The sequence below is a fragment of the Echinops telfairi genome, unplaced genomic scaffold, assembly GCF_000313985.2.
Source record: "Echinops telfairi isolate 266 unplaced genomic scaffold, ASM31398v2 ScPeMD7_3533;HRSCAF=4204_0, whole genome shotgun sequence".
NCBI lineage: Eukaryota > Metazoa > Chordata > Mammalia > Afrosoricida > Tenrecidae > Echinops > Echinops telfairi.
Genome location: NW_022107431.1, coordinates 84,266,977 through 84,278,178, shown reverse-complemented (window position 1 = coordinate 84,278,178; position 11,202 = coordinate 84,266,977). Strand labels below are relative to the sequence as shown.

The 11,202-nt window shown below is 39.5% G+C and overlaps 1 protein-coding gene and 1 pseudogene across 1 annotated transcript in view; both read left to right on the top strand.

Annotated features, from left to right (window-relative positions):
- The window catches only part of ATG5 (autophagy related 5), a 119,688-nt gene that overhangs the window by 61,138 nt on the left and 47,348 nt on the right, over positions 1 to 11,202 (top strand). The window contains exon 6 of the mRNA XM_004696229.2: positions 8,555 to 8,649. Coding sequence (XP_004696286.1) covers positions 8,555 to 8,649 — 95 coding nt within the window. The remainder of the gene's footprint in view (positions 1 to 8,554; positions 8,650 to 11,202) is intronic.
- LOC105978304 lies at positions 6,078 to 6,500 on the top strand (annotated as a pseudogene).

Genomic DNA, 11,202 nt, shown 5'->3' with positions numbered 1-11,202 from the left:
GGCTTTCAAAGTCTCAACACTTAATTGTGAATTTTCTGATGTCCACACTTTATTTACCATAGAAAAAACACGTTCAGTCGCAACATTAATTCCTGGTAAGGACAGCACGTATTCCATGATTTTTAGTGCATTATTGTATGGAACATGGTTTGTTTCAAAATGATGAAATATTTCTAACCATTTGTTCTCTATCGTGATTTTTGCTGTTGCCCAATATTTAACCTTTTCCTTATCAATATATTTTTTAATAATGATACCTCATTAAAAAGATCATTTTTGGAAATATTACTATATGGGAAATTTTGAGTAATATGATCAAATGATTTTTGCACATCATTCCAGTAGTGTCTGCTAAATTCAAGAAAATTTATGTATTTATGAAATAAAATTACTTACCTGAATAATCTGAATTGCTGATTTGTTGCTATCACTTGTTTAACTAGCACTAGCACGCAGTACGATGTGTATCGTCTGAGAGACAGTTACGAAATGTTTTCGTCGTTGCCATTGCCAAAAAATTCCATTGTTCATTAAGTCCCAACAATGGTGGTCGAATTCTAACAACTGATCAACAATGCGAACTTTGATAAGCAGTTCTCAATAATCAGTTCTCAACAATTATTTGTTATTATTAAAGTTTAACATAAAATTAACAAAAATAATATAAAACTCATATCCTGGTGAAATGGCCACACGGCAGCCGAAAACCGTATATTCCCTTTGCGTGCTCCCGCCGTTCCCTAGCTTGTGCATTCTTTCCAAAAATCGGGACTTTTTTAAAACGCCGCGGGATGCAAGACAAATTGTTAAAAATCAGGACTGTCCCGCCAAAAACAGGACGTCTGGTCACCTTATAGCTCCATCAGGCTGGTCTTCAGTAATGGCTTGAAGAGAGTGTATCTGTGTCCCGCCTCCAGTGAGCTGTTTATCTCCATGACCTTCTAATGAGGTCATCAAGCTGTGACCGGATTAACAAACTAGACTCTACCCCTCCGCAAATTGACACCAGATTATGTAACTACCACCTTCTCTCCTTTTTCTTTCATTATTCCTGTTTTTGGATTTATACTTAAAAGAGGGGGTTACATGTGGAAGAAAGAGACCAATTAGACTGTTCAGATGGTTGAGAGATACTGTTTCAATGCAAGATGTAGCAGGGAATGTGCAAATCCACTGATTTGTGTCCTTGATCAGTTTTCCCAGGTTGTACCACTCATTTTGCAGGGTACAGGAATAGCTGTCTTTTTAGTTTATTCTCAGTTAGTGGTAGTCCAGCTCAAAATTGCCCAGAGAACCAGGTTTTATTGAGTTTTTTTATTCAAATAAGAACTTCCCCAGGTAGAAACCTACTACTAGATGTCTGAGTATGAGTAAGATTAAAGATTAGCTACCCCAGGACTGTTTTAAGACCTTAGCCACCATGCTTTTGTTAGGTTCTCTCTATTGCATTTTAGTAATTCTAAATATCAAGAGGATTCTAAATCCCAAAAGGCCTGTATGGTTTCTATGAAAGTGGATGGTGCAGTTCTGTTGAGTAACACCCAATCTTCAGTGAATGTGCTTGGGGGAGAGAGAATGTTCCCAGTCCTAGTTACCCTAATGACTTATTATGATTCTCTGAATTTGATTTGACCCAGAAGACAAATGAGTGTGAAGTGACCAGTGAGGTTACATATTTCACACCTTCCACATTGGGCTGGAAAACTATAAGGTCAGCAGCTCAAAACCACCAGCCACTCTGGGAGAAAGATGAGGCTTTCTACTCCCGTAAGCAGTTACAGGCTCAGAAACCCACAGGGGTCAGTTCTATAGTTCTAGTCCAGTGGTTCTCAACCTTCCGAATGCTGCAACCCTTTAATACAGTTCCTCATGTTGTGGTGACCCCCAACCATAAAATTATTTTTGTTACTACTTCATAACTGTAATTTTGCTACTGTTATGAATCGTCATGTAAATATCTGATATACAGGATGTATTCTCATTGTTACAAATTGAACATCATGAAAGCATAGTGATGAATCACAAAAACTATGTAATTATATATTGTGAGATATTTATTTCTAATTACAAATAAATGAAATTTTGTCTGGAAGCATGGTGTAACATGGGTAACAGTCGTCATGCTGAGTACTCTTATGTGGGTGTATGTGCATGTGGGCAGACCTGTCTGGAACCGGATAGAAGATCGGTGTTAGTTCCTAAGGCCATTGGAAATACATGTTTTCCGATGGTCTTAGGTGAGTCCTGTGAAAGGGGTATCTGTATGTGGGTTGGGACCCACAGGTTGAGAACCGCTGAGCTAGTCTGTCCTATGGGGCTGCTGTGAGTTTGGTTTGGTCTTAGCCAGCTTACCAGATTGCTTTTCCCCTACTATTGTGTTTTTGCAAAGATTTTACATATGAAGAAATGAACTCATAAAAGTCTGTACTTGTATTATTTTCTGTTACCTATCTTGAAGTCTCTTTGGTTAAAACACGACATATATTACATGGCCAGTGGTAGTACTGATTTGAATGATACTATTGCCAAATTTTCTTAGCTTGTGGGTTCCCTGTAGTGAATGATTTTCAACTATTTGCTTTCTTCTTTTTCAAAGAAAAGTTTAGAGTTTGTGCCCTATGTGTGATGTTTATCTATGGGGTTGCAGCTTTTCTCGCCCAGATAGAGTGCGCATGTGGGGACCATTTCACCGTCTTCCTGTAGTGTGAGTGCCCCGGCCAACCATGCCATGTTGCTGAACTGCGCCCGCCCGTGTGTCAGTTTCTGCAGCCTCTTAGGTTTCTTGAGGGAGACTTGAAGATCCAAGCCAAACCCTCGGTGGTTGAGTTGATTTCCGCCGACCCCTGGTGTCCTTGTAGGACTTAGGCTTTCCAAGGCCGTCCTAAGACTTGGTGGAGGCACATTCCTCATCTCTTCTTCCCAGGAGCAGCTGGTGGCTTCAGCTCACCAACCGCTTACACTCGTGGATAAGCTGAGTTGTTCACATTTTTTATGCCGTTTTTGTGGTAAAATTAAGTGCCTTCGCTTGATATTCAGGTCGGCTTATACTTGAGTATATACGGTAGCTGTGTAAATGCTTAAACCTTAAAAGTTTAATGTTGCAGAGTGAGGAAAACTAGATGGCCAGTAAGATTTTGAGGAATTATATTTTTAGTACCTTTATTTTTAAAGAAAAGATTAACTGTTCTTACAGTACCGCCAAAAATTCTTGTGATCACTTATTTATTGCAAGCCTTCTTAAATGAGTATTAAATTTTTTAAAGGAAGTCAATTTGTTGTTCATTGCTAATAGCTCAGTCAAGAAAGTGGCTAGTTTGTTTTCCTTACTGTTCTATGAATAAGTTGAATGGCTGCTAGTTCAATATTTTCCTACTTCATTTGCTTTGCCTTGTTGTAGAATTAGAATTGTGTTTGAAAGGTTATTAAAATTGATAATAATTTACCTATAGCTACAGCTTAAAAAGATGAACACACAAAGACCATTGTGTTTCTGTTATAAGTGGCAAGTAGTTCCCAGTAGCTGGTGAAGCAACTCACTTTGGAATTCAATGATAATAACTAGTGTTATAGTTCTAATATTCAAACTATTTCTTCTTGGTGGGTTTTACAGTATATGGGAAATTGGCAAAGCATCCTTGTTCTGGTTTAATTTACTTTCATTATTGACCAGAGGGTAGAAGAAATGCTGATAGTCCAAAATAATGGTCAATTCAGTGTGAAAAATAATTCGGTTATATGCGTAATTTTTAGATTCATTTTCTTTTACAGCTTTTTGTACTTCTTAAATTAATAACTTTGACCAAGTAAAACCAAGTTATCTTTGTAGAGTAGTTTTAGTATTGCAGAGCAAATGGCTATTTTACATAAGACTGTTTCTTTTTACATACAATTTTATTAGTCTGAGTGTACTAGAACTGGAAACCACACTGTGATATAATCAGGGTAAGATTTATATTAAGGATTATTTAACTCTAATGAAAAAGAATGCCTATAAGAACTCAGAAAACTACTACTCAGGAAAGGACACACCTGAAAGCTTCCCTCTCAGGGTCAGTTCTTGTTGGAAGGTCTCCTTCAGCCCTGGGCAGAGCCTGTCTGCAGTTGGGCAGGTGGAGTGCTGGGCACCAGCAGCTGGTGTCATGAGTGAGCTGCCCACATGGAAATTGGGGTGCCAGTAAGGGCATGGGGCCTTGGTTGACGGGCTCAGGTTACCTCCAGGTCGAGAGTGCAAAGTTGCTGAAAAGCCATGTGTCTGGGAGTGTGGCTGTGGCAGAGGCCTACCTGCTGCCCTCATCCCTACACCACTGACCCATCATGCAACAGCCAGATGCTGCAAAGGAGCTCTTCCTTCTACATTGCCCCTTTAATACTCTGCTGAGAAACTTTAACGTTATTCTCATGGAGAGATGCTCAAAGATTCCAGCCATTATGGCAGCACAGAAGTCAAAGGATGAATTTGGAGCTTAGATGTCATCAATTAATAACTAACACAATAATGCACTTCTCTCCCCCAGCCCCTCAGGTTTGTTTTTGCCCATTATATAGTTATGTAACAACTTAGAATGTTACTAATTGCCTTTCAGTACTTGTTATTGCCTGTATTGCTTTTTTGTTTTCAGTCTGTAATTTCTCAGTCTTGGCGCTGTTAATATTTGGGGCCAGCAGGTCTTTGTTCTGGGGACCATGCTGTGGACACTGTAGTTTGTTTAGTAGCATTCCTGGCCTTTGTTCACTAGGTGCTCGTCACACACACACCAAAGCCTGTGACAGTCAAAAATGTCGGCATGCATTTCCAAGCCATCTTGGGAAGTAAAATCTTCTCTAGTTGATAGTCACTGTTTTTAACCCTTGCTTTTCTCTGTTAGAACCAACTTAAATCTCTGTCAGGGAATTTCCTTAACATGATAAAGGGCATTTATAAAAAAAGCAAAACAACCCAAAGGAAACATAATACCCAATGATGAAAGACTGAAAGTTCCCACCCCTATGTCTGTTTTCACCACCTCTATTCAATGCTGTACTGGAAGTTCTAGGCAGAGCAGTTAGGCAAGAAAAAGAAATAGCATCCACAAAGGAAGGAAAGACGTAAAGCTATCTCTATTGTTAAGTGACAGGAGCCTTTCTGTGCTGTGGAGGCGGCGGCTCTGACTGAGAGCGACCCCGCGCACAGCAGAACGAAACATTGCCCGGCGCACAGCAGAACGAAACATTGCCCGGCTGACGCCGTCACCACACGTATCTAAGGTCCTTTCTATAAAAATCATGATGGATCCACCCAAAAAGAGCAACTCAAGCTAATCCAAGAATTCAGCAAAGTTGCAGGATACAAGATCAACACACAGAAATCACTGTGTATTTAATTCACCTGTAATGAGATACCCAAAAAGGAAAGTAAAAAATTAGTTTACTTTTAGCAGCTCTGAAGTTTTACTTACAATAGCAACTAAAAGAATAAGACATCCAGGGAAAAATTAAGGATGTGGAAAACAAATTGGAATAAATAAAATAAATGGGGAAAATGACTTATAAAAATGGAAATATATCTTATTGGAAAACTTGATTTTATCAAGGTATCATTTTCCAAAGTAATCTACAGATTCAACTCTTATCAAAATTCAAGCACCCCTTTATTTTTTAATATAAAAAGATGATTTTTAGATTCATAGGAAACTTCAAGTGTTTCCAAATAGCAAGATAGTCTTTTAAAAGAAAGAATTTGAGATCAAAAGCCAAGACTGTGTGGTACTGGCATGAAGACAGACATGTACAGACCAATGAAACAATTGAGAGACCCATACACCCATGACCAATTGTTTTTGACAAGTGTGGTACATCCATTTAGCGAGAGAAAACAAGAGTTGGACAGATCATGCTGAAGTAACTAAATTTACAGCAGAAAAATGAACTTAGACCCCTACCACACACCACATTTTAAAATTCTTGTATTTTCAAGGAAACACAAAGGCTCAAGGCCAGCAGTTTGAAACTACCAGAGTCGCTTCCCAGGAGAGAGATGAGGCCTTCTATTCCGTCCTCCGTGTTTCCCGCATCAAGAAGCTGCTTCGCCACTAGTTATGATGTCACTGCGGAGCCACACCTCCCACGTGGCCACTCCGGCCAGCCGAGCCCCTCAGATGAGAGCTGCCCCCAGGCCAGCTCCGTCTGCCCACCCACCAACTGCAGCTCAACCAACTGCAGTTGGCTCACTCGCTGCTGCACCACAACAACTTGGTCTGATGGCCGAAATAGCGACCACAGCACCCGGTATGGCTGTGGGCTCTGCTGTAGGGCACACACTGAGCCGTGCCATTGCCGGAGGCTTCACATCACTTAGCAGGAGCCTCAGGGAGCCCAGATGGCGCAGCAGCAGCAGCAGTTTGGCCCTTGCCACTATAAGATGAAGCAGTTGTTGGAGTGTGCCCAGAATCAGGTCAACCTCAAGCTCTGAGAGTTTCATTGAGGTGCTGAAGCAGTGCAGATTTGCAAACGGATTGGCCTAATCACATTCAGTTCAAAGAACTGGGGAATTCGTCTCTCATGACCAAGTTAGCTCAGCATAAATCGATAACTGATAGTAGCCATGTAACATGTGCAAGTTAATAATCACTTCCTTGCTTTCAGAATCGCCATGGAAGGCATTCTTCTGTATTGAGATGATGTCAAAATTGGGGGGGCGGGGTTTGTGTGGCCCCCTTCATCTAGCTGTTGTGATATAATTATTTGAATTAATGAAAATAAAGTTATTTTCTCCACCCCCACCCCACCCCACCCAAAAAAAAAGACTTACAATCCAGGGACTCAGCAATTCTCCCTTGCCCTACAGAGACACTGAGTCAGAATCAGCTTGATAACAATGAGTTTGTATTTTTTATATTTTTGGTTCTATGTTTTCCAACCATGGCCTCTCCTCACAAAGAATTTTCATAAGCACCATCATGTCAGTATTTTTATACCTAAGTGTACTGTGTGCTCATGAAAATGATTTATACAGGGAGGTGCAATTAGAATACAAGCATAGGCAATATGAGTTGGAATTGACTTGATGGCAGTACGTTGTATTTGGCTATGCACTCTTGATATGTCATCAGAAGGATGGACAATAATAAAAGGAATAAATTGAGCACAGTTTAATTTTTTTTTACACCAAGACATTAAGGAAATGGAAATACAGCCCATAAAATGAGACTAGATAGAAGTCGGAAAATTCCATGATCCTTAATTCCCCCTTCTCCATGAAGAAATCCTCTCATATCTGGCCATGTATCTGATCAGGTTTTCATATCTAGAATGCACAAAGAATTTCTACAGCTCAACAAAAAACAAACAGCCCAATTTAAGAGTAGGTGAATAACACAGACATTTCTTCAGAGAAGCTATATACATGTGGCCAATAAGCACATTAAGAAATTCTCAACATTAGGGAAGTACAATTCAAGACAATCGTGACATAACCCTCCCACCCATTGAGAAAGCTGTTACCAAACAAAACAGAAGGGTCTGTATCAGTTGGAACCATCCTACAGTGTTGTTGGAAATGGGACATGGCACAGCGGCTTTGGAAAGCAATCTTGCCGTTTCTCAAAAGGTTAAAAATAAGAATTGCCGTGTAACCTCATAATTTCACTCCTAGTTACTTAACCAAGAAAGTTGAAACATATTTTACATGAGAATATAGTCATACAGTTGAATATTATTAGACCATACAAATGAAGTACTCGTACATGCTGCAATATGTACTTGGCCAGCCTTAATGGTAAGTGAAAAACGTCAGTTCCAAAAGTTCACATATGAAAAAGTCCATATGTACGAAATGTTAAGCGTTGGTGACTCCACAGAGGTAGACATTAATGATTGCTGGAGGCGCAGCCTGGGGAGAATAGGAAGTGACTGTTGATGGGTAAGAGGAGTCTTTCAGGATGATGAAAATATTCTAGAATTAGTGGTGATTGCTCAATTCCGTGGATGTATATATAAAACAACTACATAGTTTTCTCCTTTAAACAAGTAAATTTTATGTTGTGTTAGTTTTTTCTCAGTAAAGATGTTTATTTATTTTAACAATCCTGAAAGTTTAAAAAAGTGCTGTTTAATGTTTAATATGATACTGCAATCAGCAGTGTTTCTGTATTTTTCCCAAACGTTTCCTATAAGAAGATCCTCTTTTCTGTTTAATTTTTTTTTGTTCCACATTTTTTTTTGTTCCATATTTTTACTTTGTTTCTTTAAACAAATGCTGGGTGGAATTTGGATCTCTTGAAGCTAAGCCTTTATAATTTTTAGACAGAAGCACCAAGGGAATAAAGACACTGTCCTGATGTGATACTTTTTGCTTTGATAACATGAGTAGCCTTAAATCTGTGTAGGGGTTTTCTTATGGGGAAAGAAATGACTGTAGATATCTAAGAAGTGGACAATAATGTGGAAACATCTAGCCTTATGTTTATGAATGACCAGATAAATTATATTAAGAAAAAATAGTAGAAAACCTTAGGGTCATATCTTCATGTGAGTTACTACAATCTTACTCATTTTTGGTAAATTATTATCATTATAGACAGATTTGACCAGTTTTGGGCCATTAATCGGAAACTCATGGAATATCCTGCAGAAGAAAATGGATTTCGTTACATACCTTTTAGAATATATCAGGTAAGTAAATTTATTAAAATGTATATTTGTGAGAGCTCAGAAATCTTTCTTGAGTCAGTGTAACTCAAAACTGCTCCTCTTTCATAGTTGCTGAACAATGTATGTGAGAGCTTTCCAGAGATGTGTGTTTGCTGACAGCCAAGTGAGGGACTGCACTAAAATGTTGGGCCTGTGTCTCTCAAAGGCAACCCTTCAATGTTGTAAATGCTTAAACACTGTCACCTCCTTAAGAGCAAAGGAATGATGCTGTTACTTTATGGAAGGAATTTTTTATTGTCTAATACTTGTGCCTGTGTACAGAAGAGGAATCTTTTTCTTTTCCTATGCAACTTTCTGTCGGGGCAAACTCAGATTTATCCAAATGATTGCTGTTATAACACAGAAGGATTCTAAGGGAGGGGAAAGGGAGAAAAGGAAAGAGAATGGTGCATGAGAGAGAATGGTTTTTATGTTACATAACTAGAATGTGGGAAGCTAGAGAATTCTCTAAATTTGCTTGGGAAAACCTGGCTGCCAGGTGAGACCTCTTCAGGGGTAAACACAGTGCTGCCTGACCTTTCCTGTGTCGGGCCGTTGGCAGTTTCCCCAGAGACACCAAGGGTCTGAGGACTTTGTGGTCCTCGGTCGGATTGCTTGTTTTCCTGGGATTCCTCCTTCATAACATTCTGTTTGGAATGACTCCTTTCCCATTTGGTTCGGTTTTTTCAGTTTGATTAAATCTTATGAGTGAGCTATGTACGCACATACGAACAACTTGGAGCCTTGATTTTTGTCGGTTCCTGGCTGCCCCAGGTTTCTCAGGCTCCAGTTTTAAATCTTTATTCACCTCTTGACGAAAGGAGGATGGGCTCAGCTCTCCCCTTTTCCAGTTAGGTGATCTTAAGGTATCATCAGATGCACAGACATCTGATGTTTGGTTGTGATGGACAATGCATTGATTAATGTCACTTCTACTCATGCAGTGCTTTGATGAATCAGTCCCTTCCATGTCTCTTACACTGTTGTTGTTCTGGTTGGTGGTGCCGCTTGGGTTGCTTCTGGTCTCTGATGAGCCCAGATGTGCAGAGTTGAATTGGATTCCAAAAGGTTTCAGCACTGTGGTCTTTCAGTCCAGCACTGGGTGGGAGTGAACCACCAGCCTTCTAGCTAAAAGGCAGTGTGTAGTCATTTGCGCCATGGAGGGACTGCTACCTCCGTATTATTACATTACTTGAGACTTTAAAGTTGGTGACTAAAATCTGAACACTCGAAGCCTTGAAGCTGAAGGATGTCAAGTCATTTGCACAGGGTCGTTCTCCTGAAAAGTGGACGAACTAGAATTCAGACATCAGCCTGGTTCATGAGTCAAGTGTGATTTTATTTATAAAAACTGTGTTGAAACATGGAATTTTCATGACATAACTACCAGATAAGTGAAAATCCACCTGGACAAATTAAGTTGCTGTAACTGCTCCCTTCCCCCTCCCCCCACTTCAGAAAAAAATAACCTATGACTCTTCTTTATAGACTGACTTTTCTATGGTTTGTTGAAAACTCTACTTCTTTTTTTCACGTATGATATGCTTATCATGGCTTCAGAATGACTATAACCAAGTGATAGAATTTTAGTGGTAAGAGTTAAATAGGTTCAAAACCAATCTAGAGCTGTTACAGACCAAAATGTGTCATTTCTGTCATTTACATAACAGTTTAGGTTGGTGTGAGAGTTTCAGGCTGCTTGTGTTCCTGAAATCCAGGTGTTTAATATTAACGAGTATTCTAGAGATGAGGTTAATGGCAGGAAGTGTTTCAGAAATGTAACCAAAATGCTTTTTAGAATAGTACATGTAAACAGATGGTGATTAATGAGGGTGTTTATCACAGAGATTTGTAAAATGACTGCAAAGTCTTCAATCTTTAGGTTGTAGAGTGAAAGTTAAGGCACATCATTTCTGCTTGCCCAAAAGCAGTAGAATCATAAATATTTTTCTGTCTCTATACTTTGGATAAGATATGTCTGTATTATTCATTCATCGATTTACTCACAATATTTGCCTGCTGTGTCCTGTGCTGTTTGTGTACGGAGAGTACACATGGCTATTAAAATCATATATCACCCTTTACAAAGCTTATTGTCTAAAGGTAGAAATTAATCACATCATTATACAAACAAGTGCATAATTGCAATGATCGTTGGTGCTGTACGAGAGAGTAAATAGTACTCTGAAAGTCTGTTCCCAAAGGTTTCCTTGAGGAAGTATTGCATCCCCCAGTGTCTGACATGGATGACAAAGAGTGATGAAAATAGCCTGGGGTAGAAGGGGCATTGTGAGGCTGAGGACAGCCTGTTCGTCCGAGGACAGAGTTGGAGGGAAAGAAGGCTGCAGAGGTAGGGGTCAGATTATATTAAGGAGGAGGAGTTTTACGGAATTTTTAACAATTTCAATGTTGTTTTTAGGTGCCATCGAGTTGTTTTTCACTCAGCAACTCTGTGTTAAAAAGCAAGGACACAAAGAGGAAGTGCTGAAATCCTGGTGGGGACTGAGCATGATAGTGGGACAGGAGGAGAATCAA